General features: G+C 41.5%; 1 protein-coding gene across 11 annotated transcripts in view; it reads left to right on the top strand.

The window, feature by feature from the left end:
* AMMECR1L (AMMECR1 like) overlaps positions 1-22,269 on the top strand; it is a 1,417,960-nt gene that overhangs the window by 1,278,117 nt on the left and 117,574 nt on the right. For 10 of the 11 annotated variants that reach the window (XM_085634451.1, XM_085634444.1, XM_085634449.1 and 7 more), the window contains one exon: positions 3,524-3,620. In XM_085634451.1, the coding sequence (XP_085490577.1) occupies positions 3,524-3,620 (97 nt within the window). Of the gene's footprint in view, positions 1-3,523; positions 3,621-22,163; positions 22,237-22,269 lie in introns of those variants that run through there. The other variant, XM_085634453.1, reaches the window with a different exon arrangement.

The following is a 22,269-nucleotide window of genomic DNA, read 5'->3' as shown; positions in this document are numbered from 1 at the left end:
AACCTCGTCATCAGCCATCCCTGGAATGTGTTATATTTTATTTGGGACGTCCCCTAGCCCAACCTCAAGCGTTTCCACCCCCACATATTTCCTTTTTAAAACTTACTAATCCATCTTGGATCGGAAAATGAAAAAATAAAAATGGCACTGCATCATTTTGTGGCCACTGCACATACATGGTCAGGCATGTATGTGCAGTGGCCACAATCAGTGCCCACTTATCGTGCCTTTTAAAAAAATACATTTGACGGATTTTGCACAGCATCGGCAAACCTTACTGGCAAAGCCAATGTGTCCTAGATGTGAGACCTATTCCCTTAGCCAGTGCGTATTTTCTGCACGCTCTTTGCCTAATCGTTTCACTTGCAAAAAAACCATGAGCAACACATGCCACTTAACGTTACCAGGAGAGGAAAAAGCAGGAATGAAAGTGCTATCATTACTTCTACTCCTCATCCGCAAATATGCAGCATGGAAGCCCTGTGACTCTCTAAATACAACAAAACACCAATACTCGTCTTCATTCAAATTTAATTTGGAGAGCTGGAGATAGAAACAGTGTTTACCTTTGAAAGAAAAATCATGGTGTCTTAATATTTTACATTGTTTTGTAGTTGTATTGATACTTGTAGCACAGCAAAATGCATTACACAAAGAAGGTGGCTGAGAAGTGGAACAGTGTGAGTCATATAAGACACTCCTGTCTAATATGCATAGTCATTTGACGTGGAAACCTTGTGGTGAAAACAAACCTTATTTCCTTCAAAGTAGCAATGAACACCCTGATCTTTAACCTGCATGTTTTTTTCAGAGAAGAGGCGCAAATGAGTACATAGAAGAGCACTGGCCATAATAGAGAGAGGTATAGGGATCCTAAATCTAATTTAATCTTGCTTCTCCTCAGGGGCATTTAACATAGTACCCAACTCTCTATCTATCTTCCTCTTTCGCTCTGTCCCCCCTGTCTACTGGTCGAACCCTCTCTTCCAACCTATTGTATTGTTTCACCTATCTGTCTCTGCATCTTTTTCTTCCTCTCTCCCATCAGCGCCCTGTCCCTGTGTTCTCTCTCTCTGTGTGCCATTTCTGTCTGTCTGTCCGGGGCAGTGGGGACACGTTCTTCAGGGTAAATCATGGCGAAGACTCCAGAGGGACTCGCATGAGTGGATGCAGTTGACAAATACGGCTGATCTTCTTTCACCAGCTCTTCCAGGATTTTAAAGTAGTGCTCGATACTCTGGTTCAGCCTGTATGGAACTGAGTCCAAGAGAAAGAAAACCTGATTTGCCCGGGATTACACAGGGCTTCAAAAGGGAAAGTTGGGATTGGAATTCTGGTCTCCTTGTTCATTCTTTATATGTGCTTGTATATGCACTGTTGGGGTTTATTCTGTAGGTGTACTGATAGCAAGCAGTTGTAGTCGAGAACAAATCAGGTGTCCTTTATGTAGGGCCCTTACACCAGCATTTAACCGGTTTCTAAACCAACTCAAATGTTGTAGCTAAAGGGTTGGGGTAAAGGTGCCACTTAATGGTGATAATTGCGCTGTATATTCCACCCACCTCCCTACTGACATACATTCATTTTCACAAGGTCTCACAGGTTTGCTCGGTTGTGAGGCAGCCACGTCTTCTGATTGCACAGGAGGTGCTAACACCACTAGATACCCAAAGTATGGAAGAGAGCAGAAAAGGGATGTGGCTGGAGAGTAGGGTTCAAGGGTGGGTGCGACGAGATTCCTAAAAAGGCCAGCTTAATTTGATCATGTGTGGATTCATGTGTAGCTTGATGAATAAATAGGGTTCCAGAGATTGACTCTACCAAAGTAATGGCTCCAAGGCACCCACGGGTGCATTTGTGGATGGATGGCGAGGTGAACAGACTTGAAGAGAAGGGTCCTGTTATTTGAATGGCATCAAGCTGCCTCCTATTTCTCTTGTGAGTGGATGAATAGGCTAGTAGTGAATGACTCCATTGACTGAGTCACCTCAAGGCACCCAAGGGCGCTCTTGTGAATAGATAAATGAATGGGAGGATGAATAGACATGTAGACCACTATTTTGTTCTATTTTGTTGAGGACACCTGCTGGTCTCAAGGTGGTCCCTGGTCCTCTTATGAATCAGTTGACGAATGACTGAATGAATACACTTTTATAGAATGGCTAAGTTAAGTTAAGGGCTCAGGGCGCACCTCTTCTGAATGGATGAATAGACTTGTACAGAATGATGCAATCCAATTGTCTTAAAGTGCCTCCAGGTTTTCGTGTAAATGTATGGATGGGGTGGCTTATTAATGTATAGATTGCTTTATAAACGTTCTTGCTTTCTCAGATTTGCTTAAAAATGCACCTTTTGCCCACTTTTTTTATTTTTTATATTCTGGCTGTCGGCCTCACTCGCTTCGATTTAGGGCACTCATCCCGAACTTTTACACCCCACCACTTTCAAATGTCACCAGCCGCCACTGCTATAAACAATAAACCTCATCCAGTGGTGATGCACGTTTGAGCCAAGAGGTATTAAGGAAAAATTATGTTTATGGCTGACTGCCTGAAGATCCATTTTTCTTCCTCTTTTCTTTTTCTTCTATGGCATCTTTCAGCAAGTCGGGATTTAGGAGAGCCTAGAAATAGATGTAGGATTAATTTACCATTTTGAGAACTGTGGTACCGTTAGTATGGAGGCACGTTTTTGTTTGCAACATCTTATCACATAACTTTTCCTTGAACAAAAGAACACACTAATTCGCTCCTTGTTTAAGAGATGAAACTGGCAACATTTTACATCTTCAAGGAGGAAGAGGAGTGGCTGAATAACTCTTTGTTGGGGAAGCAGTTTCTGTCCCTCTTACTGTCTTATGAAGTTACATTTATCTCTGTGAGACGTGGGCCCGCCCACACTAATTCTGTAAATATTGCTCATACTTGGTTTTGCAAGGCTATCTTGAGAAAACAGTTTGTATGTTGCTTAGTCTGTCTAAACCTCCCACATCCTCCCAGCATTCTCTTCTTGGTGACCTGGTCCTGAACGTGTCAACAGACAATGGAGGAGCATAATAACTAGGAGATGGCATTCACTTGTAGAACCCTTTATATATTAAATTCCTTTGTTTAACAACTTGGACATCCCTGACTTAGTTCAACAAGTTTTACTTAAGCCATCTAACTATACATTAACCTACTGTCTAATTCATGAATGGGGCTCACCAGCGACATATTGGAGCATCATTCTTTTGCCTCATATTTTACCTGCTTGTCCATCACAATCCCAGTTATTGTCATCCTGTGGCAGCAGAATCAACAAGGTTTGGTAACATAAGGGAATCCATTTGATTTGTAGTTACAGACGAATAAACGTTTCCTGCCATATTATAGCCAGCTTTGCTTTTATCATAATGTATCTTCTGAGTTTAGTCTTTGCCAGTGTGGTGCATCCTACTTTCATTTAATGTGTCATAAGCTTGATAATTTAATTGACACAGTAGCAGGTTGACTTACTGCTCTTGTATTCACTTTTTTTACAGACTGGGATCAGATCCAAACAATAGACTCCTTGCTCAGGAAAGGAGGCTTTAAAGCCCCCATAAGCAATGAATTTAGGAAGAGCATCAAACTCACTAGGTAAGAATCTCATTTGTTTGATGGTATTTGTGTGCACTGACAGAGTGCATTATACTGAAGTAGTCAAGACTTGTATTTCTACTCTCTAAATGCTTTAAAGAATACTCAATCTTCGCATTTGCCAACACTACCATTAATACATACTTATGGGCTGCACAGGGCTGGTGCTCCAAAGACATTCCTTATTAAGGTTATTGTATTTTGAGCCAGTGGTTCAGTCTCAAATCTAAATATTTATTTTGATGAAGCATTGCTTGTGAATAAAGATGGCGAAGCCTTGTTTAAGAAACTACATGAACGTAGCCACAGTAATGGGTGCATTGGCAGTACATCCTCAACAGTCAGTGCTAAAACACCCACCAGGTGACCTTCAGGACAGAGGCAGCCCTGCCTTGGTTACAGGCATAAGTGCCAACTTACACAAATGGCTCTCTAGCAGCAACCGCACTGTTGATAACAGAGAAGTCTGCAAAGTTACTACCCCAAGGGAAGTGTCGGGAAGGATAAAGGAACAGATATTTCTGCACCTATGCCATTATTTTACAAATGCTTCCCTTGACCACAGCACCCTGTTCGAGGGAGGTCTGAGGTTTTATAGTTGCAAAGATTACCATTGAAAACATCAACTAACTGTCAATGCATCCATTTTTGAGACATCACTTAAATTACCACCCGAAACAATGAAAGCTATTCCTGCATACACTTACCTAGAAATTTGATTGATGAAGGTGAATTATCTGAATAAAATGACACCGAAATACTGTAAAGATGATATAATTCTTGTGTCATCTTGATTTCACTGTGAATCTCACAAACTCACATTTAGATCTCACTCAGCAAAGACAATTACTCGTATCAAAAGTAAAGTGTATTCGCTTTCCAAAGGACATTTCCCTTACCTAATGGCATTATTTGGCAGTGAGAATGCTAATAAAGTTGATGGGAATTATGGCATCACACCTTCAGCTAGTGCTGAAAGCAAGGTTATGCCTAACACCATTACTGCAGTGGTTTATAAGTAAATGGTCTGAATCCTTGGTTAATAGGGAGAGTGTTAGAAATTGGGTCTCTAATTGTCAGAAGTTTGCACTGTCCAAGTAGGGACCACAATCCTAGTCCGGGTAAGATGGATACACACTTTAAATTAACCCATGCTCACCCTCTGGTAGCTTGGCACAGAGCAGGCAGGCTTTGGCAGGAGACACTGCTTTCTGCATAGGATGCAGCAGGTAATTTTCCCTCTGGGGAGTCCCCTCTCTCTTCTAGAGCAGTGGCCCAATCATTCCTCTGCTCCTCTCCCTCCTTCTCAAGGCCACTGCCCTCTGGGGCCCTGATGCTGATGTCAGGTATAACCAGGGTGTTTCATTCTCTAGAGTAGTGAAGTAGTCCTCTTCACACTCTTCCTATGGTGCAGAATCCATTCTGCTGACCACAACCCCAACACTTTCCCTACTGTTGCACTGACTGGAGTGGGAACAGTACATTTTACCCCTCTTTAATCCAACATTTTCCCTACTTTTGCACTGACTGGAGTGGGAATAGTAATTCTTACCCCTCCTGAGTCCAACGCTTTCCCTACTGTTGCACTTATTGGAATGGAAATAGTAAATTTTACCCCTCCACAATCCAGCACTTTCCCTACTGTTACTGCGACTGGAGTGGGAATAGTACATTTTACCCCTCCGTAATCCAACACTTTCCCTACTGTTGCACCGACTGGAGTGGGAATAGTAAATTTTACCCCTCTGTAATCCGCCACTGTCCCGACTGTTGTAATGTCTGGAATGGGAATAGTGAATTTAACCCCTCTGCTATCCAACACTTTCTCAACTGTTGCACTGACTGAAGTGGGAATAGTGAATTTTACCCCTGTGCAACTCAGTGCTTTCCCTACTCTTGCCTTTATTGAATTGGGAATAGTAATTTTCACATTTGCCGAGTTTAATTTTGTTTGTGCTGTATTATAAATTGGAGGGACTATGACATATGTATTATTTGTGGAATTTTAAAGTTTAGTTTTTATTAATTAAATTTATATTATTATGTTTTTGTCTAGTTAAAATTATTATGGGCCTTATTACAATGTCGGGCCGACTCACGTCCCCCCGACACCGTTGCGATGTTGGGACCGATGAACCTCCGGGCGGCGATCTCGACACCGCTATTACAATGCGACCGCACATGGTGCTGTTGCATACTCCCATTTCTCTATGGGAGCTTGTGTTGTGGCGGTAAACAGACCGCAGCACAAGCTCTCATAGAGAAACAGAAGTTTTTGTTAATTCCTGCACCACATGGCAGGCACCACCTAGTGCCTGCCACTCGGTGCAGGGATTGACAGGGGGGCACCATATGTGCCCCCCAGGCACCCAACCGGAGGACGCTTTTGCAAGTGGGCCCTGCTAGGGGCCCACAAAGTCGCTTTCCAACAGGCTTTTCATGTCGGAAAGCCCAACATGAAAAGCCTGTGGGAAACCAACCTCGTAATCCCGACGGCGGAAACGCCGTCCTTAAGTGATTACATGCCGGCCATTGTAATACAGCGGTCGAAAGTGAAAGCAAAGATGTCGGTCGGAAAGCCTCCAACCACAAGTTGGAGACTTTTCGACCGACATCAAAATAGGGCCCTATATTTTTAATTAGTAATGTTTTTAATATGTAATATATTTTTGGTAAATTAAAAATGTTATATTGTTTATTTTTTAATTGTAAATAAATTGGGATGTTTTTTTAAATGTTTTATGTTATTGGGTATATCTTTTTTTTCTATTTTTTGTCATATATAGTTTTTTTAATTATTAAATGATCAAATAAATTAAAATTATTAGTTTAATAATACTTTTAAATATATAAATGTAAGGCCCTCATTATGATGATGGGCGGACGCTTTTTCCGAGAAGGAACCACCATACCATAGGTCGTCACTTCCGCATACTGAATTAGGATGTGACCGCACATGGTGCGGTAGCAAACTTCCATATCACAATGGGAGCTTGTGCGACTGTCCGAAACCGCCTGCAGGACAAGTACACATTGTAAAATGGAAGATTTTGCACATCCCTGCACCATAGGTGACCCCTAGGGCCGCAACCGGAGGGCCAAGGGAGACGGGGGCCCTGCGAGGGGCCCCCAGTCAAACTCCAACAGCCTTTCCATGTCGGAAAGGCCGACATGGGAAGGCTGTCGGAAACCAACATCATAATCCTGACGGTGGAAATGCCATCCTTAAGGGTTTAGTGCGGCTTCCACCTTGCTGACGGGCTCCATGCTGCCCCGCTTGAGCTTTTATAGGCCGCCAGGACCCCCCCTCCCCCGGCATAACTTATTTTAAAGGGGAGCCTCTTTATCCTTTCTTTTTTCACAAGTCAGCTCAGGGAGATTGGATAGCTGGGACCTAAGTCAGCTCCGTGAGAAAAGATACAAACATTATCCTAACTATAACTATCTGGTGGCAATATTGGAAATAGGAAGAAAGTTTTGCCAATAACTTTGGCACCGCTTGAGGAATCTTTATCAAATTTTCAAAACGTATACTTTAGTCAGTTCGGCTGCAGTGTTGAAAGTTTCTGGATGATGTGTAAAGTGGGGGCAGAGAAAAAAGGGGGTCCCAAAACGCATTTTCCCAATGTTAATTTCTATAGGACCTTTGAACACACCTACAGCCCGAAACCCTGGTCGGAATTACTCCAACTTTGACAGAAATGTAGATTTAGTTACAGATCACTCATTTTGTGATTTGGTGTAAATTCGTTCAGTGTTAGGAATCATCATGCATGTCTCATTTGTCATCACCCTTTTGGTTTGCATATTAATCATGTTCCAGTCCTTTACTAATCATGTAGACCTGGATAGGGCTTATCTCTTTATGTTGTGTAAATGTATTTACCAAGGTCTGAGTCCTGTTCCTATTTTTCGCGCGTTGCCAATGCTTGTTTGTTGCATTGCCAATGCTTGTTGGTTTGCTTGTATAGCATTTAGCAAATACCATGGAAAATGTTCCAGAACAATCACGTACACGACGCAAGAGCCAACGCCCTCATATCAAGTATAAATACCTGCACTCAGGGCGTCGCGATTGCTTGGATTTTTCGTTTACCTGCTTAGAAGAACAGGCCCCCTAGAGATCTCACGGACGCTCTTCTTTCCTGATTCCTAGAAGGCCAGTCTGGACATCTGAGCCCACCTTGAAGAGCGCACGCAACAGACACATCAAGGACACGAAGCTAAGTACTGAATTAGCTTTCCTTTCACTGTGTGCGAGTTGGAAGTACTGCGTGTGCTTTTAAAGAAGGCTTTCCTTTTTAACTTTTCCTTTAACTGCGCGCGTGCTGGAAATCACCGCTTGTGCTTTTAAGAAAATTTTTCTTGGGCATACATTCTTTTGAATATTTAGAGACTCACGCTCTGCATTTGTGGTTTGACATTTTGTTTTATAGACAGCAGCGCTTACATTTATAAAGGAAGCCTTTCATTCGGAACATTGTTTTGAGCTATTTGAGACTGAACTATTTGAGAAACAAGCTCCGTGTGTGTGCATTAAACACATTTTGTTGTTTTAAGGAGCTTTATTAGAGTCAAGAATTCCATTCAAGGATACATTTGATCTGCATTGTTAAAAAGGCTTAATTTGTGAAAACACCTCGAGACATTTGATTGTTAACATTGTGAGACTCTGTTGCATATATCAAGCTGAGACGTGGAGTATTCATTTAGGACAAACTAATATGAAAGCAAGGTACTAATTTATTTATTAGGCAACTTAGTCATATTATAGAACAGAGGCAAATCTGGTTAATGTATTCGTGTCCTTTTTTCGTTTTCTTTGGTAGTCCTTTCTTTATTAGGTTGTACATACAAATAGACAATCAATCAACCCCAGTGTGACATCTGTGCATCAACAGAATCACTATAGAGGAAAATCTAGATCTTGAAAAAAACAATAGATACATGCTTAAGACATAGGTTAATAAATCCACGTTGCTAAAATCCATTTTTTAATTACAGGTAGAAGTTAAGGCGCAACTCTTTCTCTTAAGAACACGGGTCCTGGCTGGTCCAGATGGCTGAAGGTTACAGTGTCTTCTCTTCTCTCTCTCTTTGTCTTCCCAATCCCCTTCCCTCCTGGAACATCTGCCAGAGCTCCTGTTATAATTCAGTAGCGCTGAGAGTTGTTCCAAGAGGACTGGAGATCTAGCATCGCCCCTGCAAATTTTCCTGGAATTCAGGTGAGTGGCTGGATCTCATCTAACATTCAGTAGTTTCTAAGTTATTAGAGTTTTAAAAATATAGATGTCTAGGGACGCGGATCCACTGTGCGTAAATCCGTGGATTCATGTGCAAAAGTAAAGACCTGATTGACTGGCCACAGCTTCACAGAAAAGTTGTGACCGCCATTTTCTGTTATCGGGAAACCACAGACACTGTTACACCCATTCATAAACCCATACAGAGATTGTCACAACCTCATGTACATCCATACTGACCCTCATACCCATTTACAAACTCATACAGACACTGTCACACCTATTCACACACCTATACAAAGACTCTTACACCCACACTTACACGTTTAGACATACTCTCACACCCACTGATATACCCATACAGGCACTGGTTACACCCATTCATAGACTCTACAGACATTGTTACACCCATTCACAAACTTATACAGAGACTCACACCCACTCACATACCCATACAAACCCTCTCAGACCCAGTTTACACCAGTACAGACACTGTCACACCCACTGACATACTCATCGAGACACTCACACCCATTCACAAACACATTCAGACACTGTCATACCCATCGGAAACCTATACAGACTCTCACACCCACACTTTTATTTTATGTATAGACATACTTCATACCCACCCATATAGCCATACTGATGTTGTTACACCCCTTTCTATACTCTACAGACACTTTTACACTCATTCTAAACCCATACACAGACTCTCACACTCTTGCTTACACTCTCACGGACACTTTCACACCCACTCACATACCCATAGAGATTCTCTCAGACCCAGTGTTACAGCCATACAGACAGTGACACACCCATTCACAAACCCATACAGACATGGTCATACCCATTCATAAATCTATACAGAAACTCTCCCTCCTATACGTACACCTATAAAAACACTCTCACACATATGCATACAGGTACTGTCACACCTACTCACATATCTATGCAGACCCTCTCAAATCCACTGTTACATCCATGCAGACACTGACGAATCCAATTGGTAACCCACATAGACACTGTCACACCGATTCATAAACCTATACAGAGATTCTCACACACATTATTATACCTTTACAGATACTCTCATACCCACTCACATACCCATGCAGACAGTGTCACACTCATTCACATTGTGGGTATTCTTTGTACGATGGGGAGGATCAAAAAGGAGTAGTACCTCTTTCCCCTGCATAATGACACCCATTCACATACCATTCAAACACTGTTACAGCCATTCATAAACCCATTCAGACACTCTCACAACCACACTTACATTCGTACAGACACTTTGACACTCAGTTAGTTATCTATACACAGTCTCTTGCACCCACTCTTACAACTATGGAGACACTGTGACATATATTAACAAACCCATGCAGACAGTGTCATACCCATTCACAAATCTATATAGAGACTATAACACCCACACTGACAGTTATACATATACTCACTCTCACACCCACTCACATACCCATACAGTCACTCTTACACTCACTCACATATTTATATTGCCTCTCATAACTAGTCACATACCCATAGAGACACTCTAACAACCCACTGTTATACCCAAACACACTGTCACACCAATCCTCATACTGATACAGACACTGTCATACCTACACTTATACCCATAAACACGGTCACACCCACTCACATATCTATACAGTCTCACACCTGCTCATATACCCATGCAGACACTCTTACACCCACTCATATATGTATAGAGATACACATTTACAATTATACCCATATAGACACTCTTATACCCAATGTGAAATCAATTCACAACCTTCTACTAGAAATATTAAATGTGCTGTTTTACATTACATGTGTGCTTTTGGTTTGTGGAAAAAAGGATTTACAGTTAAAATGATCAAGTGTTTGGGAAACATGGTGGCTCTGAGAAGAGCTGTTGTGTTTATTGTGTGTATATGATGACTACATATATAAGCGGATGCAGATTTTCAAGTTGTTCAGAAACACCTTGTTGTCATCGTCTGTGAAGTTAACACCATCTCTTCTATATATTCCATGCATGTTGAAGCACAGGTTATTATTTTAGATAGAGCCCATGTTATGTTCTCTGAGAAATGCTGAAACAGTTTTATTACCATGTTTCCTGACTTTGTCTATTTGAAGACAAAATTGAGATGACCAGTTCAATTTCTGCCTATGGCATATGTTCGAGAACACCAAGGCATTTTAAGGGAAACATTTCATCATTTGTCCAAAGGTATCTTTCATTAGGAGTTCTAGTCCTACCCCAGTCAGTGTGCCAAAGTAATTGCCAGCACAGTGCATAATCATGAGGTCAGAGGGTTGGGAATCCACAATGCTTTTAACCAAAGGCAGCAGTTGATGCCACTTCAACCCTCTCTGGCCAATCCAAGTAATGTCCACATTAACAAAACCCAGGTCCCTGTCAATACCAATATTTCTATCAGCCTCTATAGCCTAGAAAACCAAGCTATGACTCACAACCCACACTCTAACCCTTTTGAAGGATGGGGCAGTAGCAAACAGGAGAAGGCTATCTGAATGAGGCTGTTTTGAAGTGAAAGGTAATTGAAAATGGAGGGTAGTAGGAACAATTTGAAAGAACACATTTTATTGGTTGTTCTAAATATGTTGGTGCATAAGCTAAGTATTGATATTGTGAGATAAGTAAATAGATGTTGGATTGGCTTAGAAAAATTGTTGTGGTTTGGGATATGTGTAATATTTGAAAAATTCAACCACACCTGCTGTATTAGCTTTGCAAGTTAGCATGGTGATTGCAAAGACTATTATGAACTTCTGACCTACTGATCCTACAGAGTGTTTGAAACTATGTTGTATGGTAGCAGAGCTACAGGAGAATGGGTGGAAGGGAATAGAAAAGACTAGGCTGTGACTTTGTAGTTGTAGTTCTCGTGCAAAAATTGATTGAAACAAGGATTAGTTTTGAAGAGATTTTGCTATTAAAAAATAAGTATATAAGGGATTGTATGACATAAATTGCAAAAATGAATTTTGTACAACAGCATGAATCTGTGGATCCCCTGTGAGTTACACGGGGGCCAAGCTGAGCCCCACGGATGGATCCGCGGATCTGCCCAAAACCGGTATGCAATTGGGATATCATATGTGGAGTGTTGGAAAGGGTTAAGTATAAGAAAAAAATCAGACGATCTGTAGTATACGTTAAATATGAAAGAGAGATTGTGATTTACTTTGTGATTGAGTAACCTACAAAGCAAAGTTGAAAAGTTTGCCAATAATAGTTGCCTTGTATGAGATTGGTTTACCATTCTTTTGCATGTTTGTTTACAGATTCTCAGTGAGATGAAATTCTAATTGATATTGAGAGACACATTACAGACCAACAAACACACTTAACAGCTATTTTTAGTAAGATGTAGTTTAATTGAAAAAGTTTGACTACAGAGATTATTGTATATAACGTGAATGAAAGTCAGAAGCATGTTTATAACAAGTAAAAAGTAATATAAATAATACCTATGTGATAACAGTATGGAAAAGTAGAATAATTATGAAAGGACGGTTACTGTCCTTTTTAGCAAAGAAAACTGAATCATTAGGTAAGTTATTGGTAGGGGTTAGAGCAGGGGGCTTTTTTTTAAGAACTAAAATATATTCTCAGTTTAAGTAAGTTACATATGAACTTGTAGACACTTATGCCCACGTATATATACATTCTGACATGCATACTGCAACGTATATAGCTATTAATACAAGGATAGAGGCAGTGACACAGCCAGTGAGAAACTGAGAGGTGTGCTTATATATTCATGCATTCACCCAAATACCTCTTATTTTACAATAGTGTTGCAACCAATTGGATAGGCAGTTATATGTCCTACTACTTACCATATTTTCATAAGTATCTGGTGGGATACTTATAGAGGTACGCGTGCACTACATGAATTATGTAGCTAATAATAATAGACTATATAGTAACAGACTATACTGAGCTATCCATACGAGTACTACTTTAAATATACCTGTGTGCTTGTACAGTAGATTGTGAGTATGCACCTTAGTGGCAGATTGATTTGTTATTAAAAACATGAGTAATGAATGCTTAAAATGTCATTTTACTACAGAAACGTGACTACTGAGCTAGTCTGTAAGTAGGCCATATAGCAGATTGCTTTGTGGTTAAAAGATTAAACATGTCCTTTAAAGTTTTAGTTAGTTACATGTGCACTTGCAGATTGATATGCTCATTTATAAACCCATACTGCAAGTGATATTTTTATCAGAAAAGGATGGAGCTAATGAGACATGCAGTAGACAGGAAAAGGGTTGCTTATACATTCATCCACACACCAAAACAGCAGTTATATTTCCACCACTATTGCAGCTAGTTGCACACATAGGGTTTAATTACAATGACGGTCTTTAAAGCCTTCCGACCGCTGTGGTATCAGAAAAATAAACATGGTCCGGGGAGTATCCGACGGTCCCATTACGATACATGGACTGAAAAATGCTGACCACGGTGGTCGGAAATACAAAAAATCCCTCCGCCACGGTCGGAAAGCCTAAAACGCAGACCGAAGCAGTCGGAAAGGCATTATTTCCATACCCAAATGCTGATTACACAGTGGCATGACCGCTGAAGGAATTATGATGAGACCGCAGTCCTGATGCAACAAACTCTGCGTTCAGACCGCCGCGGTCCTGCTATGGCAACATAAAAAAAGTGTCCATAGTAAAGTCAGAAAGGAAAAAACAAGCTGATGGTCATTCCCCGGTGGACACACCCACACTGCAGAGTATAAATCACACCCCTTCCCTGACCAGCATCCTTTGCAAAAAGGCAGCATTGAAGGCCCACACACCACAGCTGATAGGAAAGGAGACATTTCCTACTGCACACCATCACACCTACCTATCTCCACGCACCAATCCATTTCACCCACACACCTAACACCTTTCATACCTTCACTACCACAATCCTATTTTCACTAGTCTTCCTTTTTCACACCATTTACCATGTCACAAAAAAAGATGCCCAAATTCACTGACAATGAGTTGTCAGTGATGGTAGAAAAGATCATTAGAGTTTAACCACATTTGTTTGGAACCCTAGTCCAACAGACCCCACTTGCCAGGAAGAATCATATGTAGGACAGGATAGTTAACAAAGTCAATGCAGTAGGCTCCACCCTGCGCACACTGCGTGACAAAAAAAAATAGGTGGCATGACCTCAAGGCCCAGGTAAAATACAGAGCCAACAGGAACCAGGAGGTAGCTCATAGGACTGGCGGGGGCCCTCCCATTCCTCCACTAACATTCACTGAATGGGAGGAGAAGGTGCTTGCCATACTACATCCAGAGCGTTTCACAGGTGTGGCTGGGGGAGTGGAGACTGGTAAGTACTACCTACAAACCTTCCACTACACTATCATGTACTGATTTGCACACCTATTGACATAGACTATCACATCTAGTGCGCACACATATAGTACCCACTGCAGCCATTTCACTACTCTGTTGCACCTTACAGGTGGGTAGCTAACTCTCTAGGGGGGCGTGGGGACAGGCAGCCAGCACTACAACTCCCAATAGGCCCTCTTGCCTCACCACTGAACAGAATGTTACACTGCTTTCACCCCATTCCCGACTTGGCAGCCATTTCACTCCTCTGCTACTCCTTACCGGTAGGTAGCCTTCTCACTAGGGGGTATGGGGATAGGCAGCCAGCACTACAACTCCCACAGGCACTCTTGCCTCATCACTAAACAGGATGTAACACTGCTCCCACCCCATTCCTCACTAGGCAGCCATTTCACTCCTCTGTTTCACCATACAGGTAGGTAGCCATCTTACTAGGGGGTGTGGGGACAGAAGAACACCACTACAACTCAGATGGGCAATGCTCACAAAAACTAAAGCAAAAGGAAGCTGTTAAACATAGTGAACCTTACCCCCAACCTATAACTCTCATTAATTTGCAGTTACAGCCCTCCATTTATGCTCCTGGAAGATTAGTGGCCTTCAACACAAAATGGCCTCATCCAAGACTTTATATCCAGATATGACATCCTTGCCTTTCAGGAAATATTGGCCTCTCAAAATTTCCCCTAGACTGGATACATTAAACACTGGAAACCAGCTGTAAGGCATTGCAATTTGGGGCAGCCTAAGGGGAGCGTGTCCACATACATCTCATGAAGCCTAAAAGGCTCTAATGAAGCATTACGCCTTGTCGTGGACTGGCTGCTTGGAGTTAAAATTAATCCGTGGAGACAGCAGCGTCCTCTGCTGCTTCTCAATGTCTACATTAATCCGAGTGCCTGAACAAAAAAGTCCCACTTAAATCGGTTGCTCACAGTTCTGTGTGATCTCGCTGGGCATTTTCCTCACACAGATTGCCTGCTTACTGGGGACTTTCAGGGAACCCCGGTGGATTCAGAAAGCCTACTTTAATTTCCTCTGCCAGTATTGAAGAAACAGGTTAAACCTAAACTCCAACCGCACTGTGTGCTGCAACTTTACAGTGCCGATTTCCTTGTAGTGAACTGCAGATTTTCACAGGATATTCCACCAAATTGGACATGGACAAATAGCTGAAAGCATTCTTACTTAGGCTGTACCATCTGTAATTTAGACCGGTTCCATACCTAGAAAGTTCAGTATCATTGCACGTTCCGAGAGCGATCACCGCCCACAAGTCGTTACTGTTACTCTAAATGTAGTTTATCATGATCCTGCCACAATTACACAGAGGGGAGTTCACTCTGAAAACCTAAAACCCTTAAGATGGAACAACGACATCAGTATATACATCATGAAGGAATGTTTGTTACTCACTTCAGATCATTACCTGTTGACAGTCTCCCCAACAGCTGATTGAACACCTTTTTGTTCCCAACTTTTAAGACAATTTCAAATACCTCCATGATCCTATACCGATTTTTGTAGTAAACGGATCCTCACCTTACACCAAGCTATGGCCTTAGAGCAGACCAGAAATAATACCCTCAGGGCAGCTAGGCAGCATCCTTAATCTGAAGGACTATTTAACGAGTAGAACATCACACAAAAAAGTTACAGATGGGCATACCAAGAGGACAAACTACACCACCTTGAACAATTCTGTTGTAGGGTCTACTGGGAATGTTAAAGCAAGAACTCAAGAAAATTCTGGGTGCTAGTAAACAGGCAATCCAATGGAAAAACTAGCCAGGGGAGTGCAAACATCTTCGAGGTAGAATGGGTAACATTCCTGACCGGTCAATTCCCGGCTGATGATAGAGTTGAACCCACACCGATCAACAACGCCACACTGACAAAAACTGCCCCTAAGGAGTGCCAGGATTACTCGCAAGAGACGCGGCAATATCTAAGCGAGGACATCTCTATCACCCAAACAAGGCTGGCTAAAATGCTAAACAAAGCAAGAACAGATGGAGCCTGCCAAAGGCCTTGTTTAAATTGAACATCTTTCTGGTCAAAACAGCTAGCAATTCTTTTCGATTACTCACTAAGGAGCTCAATTATACCTGATCCTTGGCGAGGGGCAATAATCCATCCAATGTATAAGTCTGGCTCCCTTTCATCCTCAAACAACTATAGGCTGGTAGCCTTATTGGACAACGAGGCGAAGCTCTGGTAGTTCTGCAGCGGTCAACCCGCTGCGAAACGGCTGGCAGAAACAGATTTGGGGGCCCAAAGCAGTTGCCCCCTGGGCCTGGGAAATGGGCCCTGGGGGGGGGCACCTATGATGCCCCACTATATATCCCTGGACCATGTGGCAGGCATCACATGGTGCCTGCCACGTAGTGCCGGGATATGTCAACACCCCATTTTTTGTATTGCATCGTAATATGGTATGTGAGACGGCCGCATTGTAGGCGGGCGGTCCCAAATACAAAACGATGGCAGAAGTCCGTCCGCCATTGTAATCAGCCTCTTACTGCATTTTTATTTTTATTTTAAATATTGGGATTTTTGATTATTTAAAAAAGAAAAGATATATAGTTCTGGTTTTAATTTAAATAGAAAATTAATAGTGAATACATTAGAATTAGTATATTTATGTAATGCTGATATTTTGATTTTAAATTTCATTTTTTTATGTATTTTGGCTATTTCTTGGATATTTTGTATAAAAGAAATATTTAAATTATAAACCAAAAGTATTTTTTTTAAATTTTGGATATCTTTTTAAATAAGTTAAAACAACAGCATTGTACATTTTTTTTTAGAGGAAATAAAAAATAGTAAAGTTGAATTTTTTATAGTTTTTTTATATTTTGTTTAAATTATTATTTAAGAAAACAAACTAAAATATTATATTTTTAAAATAATAACATTATTATTTTGATTTTGTTTTAAGTAAATTGTTACAGTAAAAAAAATGTGTTTATTTATATGATTTAATATAATGTAATAATGTTGTAATAGTAAAAAATTATATTTGTTAAATGTATATTTTTTATTTTGAATTGTAATATTGTTGCAAATATTATTTTACTTGTTTTAAGATATTCGTGGATTGATGGTTAAGTGTAGAAATTACAATGTCCCTTCCCGCCAGCCATTTCATGTCGGTCTACCCGCCATAAAAAAGCAGGCAAAAAGGGACATTGGTAGCTGGCCCACTTCCTCCCTGGCCATCTGACAGGGCCCCCTGCACAATGTGGCAGGCACCGCATGGTGCCTGCCACATAGTGCAGGGATATGCACGGAGTACATATTTTGTACTGCGGCTTGTGCTGCAGCCCGCAGCACCCGACACAATACAAAATATACACTTTGATCGCATCATGATTCAGGGTGCGTAACCGGGGACAACTTGTCGGGCAGTCCCGTTTCCCATCAGGATACATCCGACCGCCATCCTAATCAGGTCCAGTGTTTGGGTGCATCATAATTGGGTGGTTGGAACCACCGACTGCAAGTCGGTTAGTCCCGCATCCGAGATGGTGTCAGACGGAGGCTTTCTGCTCGACTTTGTAATGAGCCCCTTGTAGTTTGGAGTGGGGGTAGTAAATCATACATGTTTAGTGTCCAGCACTTTTTTTAAATTAAGGGGGTCATTATGACTTTCGTCCGACCGCCATCGTTTTGGTAGTGGGACCGTCCGCCTACGAGGTGGCCTACCCAACTCCCGCATTACAATGCGACCGCCACCACGGGGTCGCAGGCCCCATCCCTAACATTGCGGCAGGGATGCAGTTAGCAGCCCCCACCGCAATGCCCAGAAAAAGGCACTTGCATATCCTTGCACTATGTGGCAGGCACCATGCCGTGCCTGCCACATGGTGCAGGGATTTGTAGGGGGCACACTCTAGGTGCCCCCCAGTGCCCTTGCCCCAGGGCCAGAGATGAATAGGGGCCCTCTACGGGCCTCCAAATCCGTTTATGCCTTCCGTTTTGCTGCGGATTGTCCGCTGCAAAACGAACGGAGGAAAGGGATATCATAAGGCACCGCCGCAATGTTGGGCAATGTTTTGGTTCCGACAGGCGATTGGAAAAGAACCGCCTGTCGGAATCGTGGCGGGCGGCCTTTATGAACGCCGCGCTTAATAATGAGTCCCCCGCCAGCATATTTTGGCAGGGGGAAAACAGCAGCACGATGGCGGAGGGCCCGGCACCGACAGGCTGTCAGTGGCGGGCCTTCCGCCATCGTAATCAGGCCCTCAGTTAGATTGGAGTGGGAATAGTAAATTGAATATATTTAGGGCCTCATTACGATGTCGGTCGTAAAGGCTCCGAATGGCATTTGGATTTACCTAACCCGTATCAGAATCCCTGTTTCCGACTGACTCGGAAACATTTCTGACCGACCGATTACGATGGGAGGCAACTATTCGGCCGTTCAGACTCGGTTCTGACCGGCATTAGGAGACTCCGAGTCGGTTGGAGCCGAATCATACAGGTCTATGGACCGCGTTTTCGGCCGACACATTACGGTGGCAGATTCCGGCAGCCTTACTGAATCGGTTTGTCTGGCATGGAGCGGCAGTCGGAAACTGACTTTGTGGGCCTGTAGCAGGCCCCCCCTTCACCCGAAGACCTCCAGTTGGGGCCTGTGGGGGTACCCATGGGACCCTTCTTTGCAAACATGCACAGTGTGGCAGGCACCATGGGGTTCCTGCCACAAGGTGCAAGGTTTTCCGCAACTACCACTTTCTTCAATGGGGGCCTGTGTTGTCGGTCAGGTTTGCTGATAGAATATCAATGACAAAAACATTGATGTTAAAAATACCGGAAAAAAATATAGAATACAAAAATATCGACTACCCTACCTACACAGGTAAGTACACAAATATTGAATCACAAATATAGATGTAAAAAATATAGATTTAAATATATATATATATATATATTCACTGAAAAAACCATAGGTTTCACACACGTTATAGTTAGGAATTAGCATTTAAAAAACCTTGCAAATTCACTTAAAAAACCATAGGTTTCACACATGTTATAGTTAGGTGGATATTGCACTCGTAAAAAACCAATGAAATTCCCCCGTTATAGTTAGTTCAGATAACTATAACTCGCGCGCCCGCAATCCACTGCTCATGACGTCACATATTACATCACTCATGACATGCTCAGTGGCATCACTCATGACATCACTGATGACATCATCCTTGTGATAGAGTGGCGGTCGCGCGAGTTATAGTTATCTGAACTAACTATAACGGGGGAATTTCATTGGTTTTTTACGAGTGAAATATCCACCTAACTATAACATGTGTGAAACCTATGGTTTTTTAAGTGAATTTGCAAGGTTTTTTAAATGCTAATTCCTAACTACAACGTGTGTGAAACCTATGGTTTTTTCAGTGAATTTGTACTGTTTTTTAAATGCTAATTTATTTATGTATTATTATTTTTTTTATATATTTATTTTACAATAAACTACGTATTAAAAATTATTATTTTTTTTTTGGTTTTTCACCGTGACAAAGGCTAGGGGGTCAAGAACTCTCTACCCTGCCCCCTTTTCACGTTCGCCACCTTCCTTTTTCAATCTCGCACTGAAAACAAACAAAATGGCGGCCAACACTTCCTGATTTCGACCGATTCGAACGTTACTAACATGTAACCACCAATCAGAATTACGCTCGTGCACGTTAGGGTGCGCGCACGGTGCGCGCACGGTGCGCGCATGGTGCGCGCTTATAGATATTTATATGCTTTTAAATGATATTTTCTCAGGAACTACTGAACAGATTGACACCAGACCTGGAAAAGGGACTTCCCCGACCTGAGGACTACCTCTCTGCCAAATTTCAAGTAATTCTGTTCAGCCGTTCGGGCTGTACCTTCGACTAAAGGTCCTATGGAAAAATGCATGGGGAAAACGCGTTTTGGGACCCCCTTTTTTCTCGGCCCCCGCTTGACGAATCACCCCGAGACTTTCAGGGTAGGAGCTGAATGAAGCGCCCCATTAGTTTTGAAAAGTTCGCGAGGATTCGTCAACCGGCGCCAAAGTTATTCAAATTGAATTTTCAGATTTCCTATGGAATCTCGGTCCTAACTATAACTATCTACTGGCGACCGCCAGTAGATAATATAGATATATATATATATCAAATAATATATATTAAATATATTAAATATTAATAATAATTGTAACAAAATAAATTACATTTAATATACAATTTAACAAAATAAAATAAACACAGAAACATAATAATGTATATATGTATCTCTATATATATTCACTGAAAAAAACATAGGTTTCAGGAACGTTATAGTTATTTGGGCATTTCACTCGTACAAAACCATAGAAATTCCGGTGTTATAGTTAGTTCAGCTAACTATAACTTGCGCCCCCGCAATGCACTGCTGATGACGTCACATATTACATGATTCATGACATGGTCAGTGACATCACTGATTACATCACTGATGGCATCAAACAGTGACTGTGTTTTCTTAAAGTTTAAATTTGCTTTATATATATGCCAAGCTGTATTGAAGAATGAGTGGGTGTATAAGTGTCTGTATGGAGGATTTAGTAGGTACATGACTGACTGTATAAGTGAGTGATTAAATGTGTCTTTCTTAATGACTAAACTGTGTGAAAGTCTGAATCAGTCTGTTGTTGTGTAAGCTGCTGTATGGGTTGGTGAGTAGCTGCAGGAGTGTCTATATGGGTTATTGATTGCTTGCATGAGTATTTGTATGGCTGCCTGAGTGTGTGGATGGGTGGGTGGTAGGTGTGTGACTGTGCATAGATGTGTGAGTGGTTGATTCACTGAGTGTATGGGTTCAAGAGTGTGGAAACAGCTGTATGGGTGGGTGAGTGTGTGTATGGGTGTGTGTATGGGATGTCTCAGTGGTACATGTGCAAGTTAAATACATATGTAAAAGGCAGTATATGTGAGTGATGGTGTATATAAATAACTATATGTGAGAGTCCGTAATTGTGAGAGTGGCTGCATGGATGAGTGTATTTGTATCAGTGATTCTATAGGAGAGTAATTATGTGTTAGTATCTGTATGAATAAGTGAGGTGGTGTCTGTATAACTGTATAGGTGAGTAAATGGAAGTATGATTGATTCTTTGCATGACTAACTAAGTGTGTGAGTAACTCTGGATATGTGGCAGTGTGTGAGTGTCTGTATAGGTGTATAAGTGCATATGATAGTGTTGTATTGATGAGTGACTGCATGTATGAGTGACTGTATGGGTGAATTAGTGGATGAGTGTGTAGACCTAGGAATCAGTCAGCGCGTATTTATTAACTGGTATTGATGTGTCTATTTTTTCGAAAATGGTAGTCTGTATTTTAGAGTGGGTGTATCAAAGGTTATATTAAGGTGTGAGGAGGTGCATCACATTTTCACGTGGATGATGTCATCAGTGATGTCACTGACCATGTCATAAATGATGTAATATGTGACGTCATCAGCAGTGCATTGCAGGGGCACGAGTTATAGGTAGCTGAACTAACTATAACACCGGAATTTCTATGGTTTTGTACGAGTGAAATGTCCAACTAACTATGACGTTCCTGAAACCTATGGTTTTTTAAATACTAATTTCTAACTATAACATGCCTGAAACCTATGGTTTTGTTACTTAATTTCTATGGTTTTTTAAATGCTAATTTCGAACTACAACGTGCCTGAAACCTCTGGTTTTTTCAGTGAATTTCAAAGGTTTTTTAAATGAAAATGTGTAAGTCTAATGTACCTCAATCTTTTGTTTTTTTAAAATTTCCTATACATATATATATATTTTAAAAAATTGTGAATAATTTTTAGTTAGGAAAACTATATTCATTCTTTTTTTTTTGTAATATTATACAGAAGTCGCGCACCCTTCACTCATCCTACACGATGGCTGCTCGCATTCCGGTAGCCATTTTGAAAAGTCGCGCTGGGGTCGCGACTTTGGCGTAATTTGTAAAGTATG

This window comes from Triturus cristatus, chromosome 11 (assembly GCF_964204655.1).
Source record: "Triturus cristatus chromosome 11, aTriCri1.1, whole genome shotgun sequence".
In the NCBI taxonomy this organism is placed as follows: Eukaryota; Metazoa; Chordata; class Amphibia; order Caudata; family Salamandridae; genus Triturus; species Triturus cristatus.
Note: the sequence above shows the minus strand (reverse complement) of the source record. Positions and strands in the feature narration are given on the sequence as shown.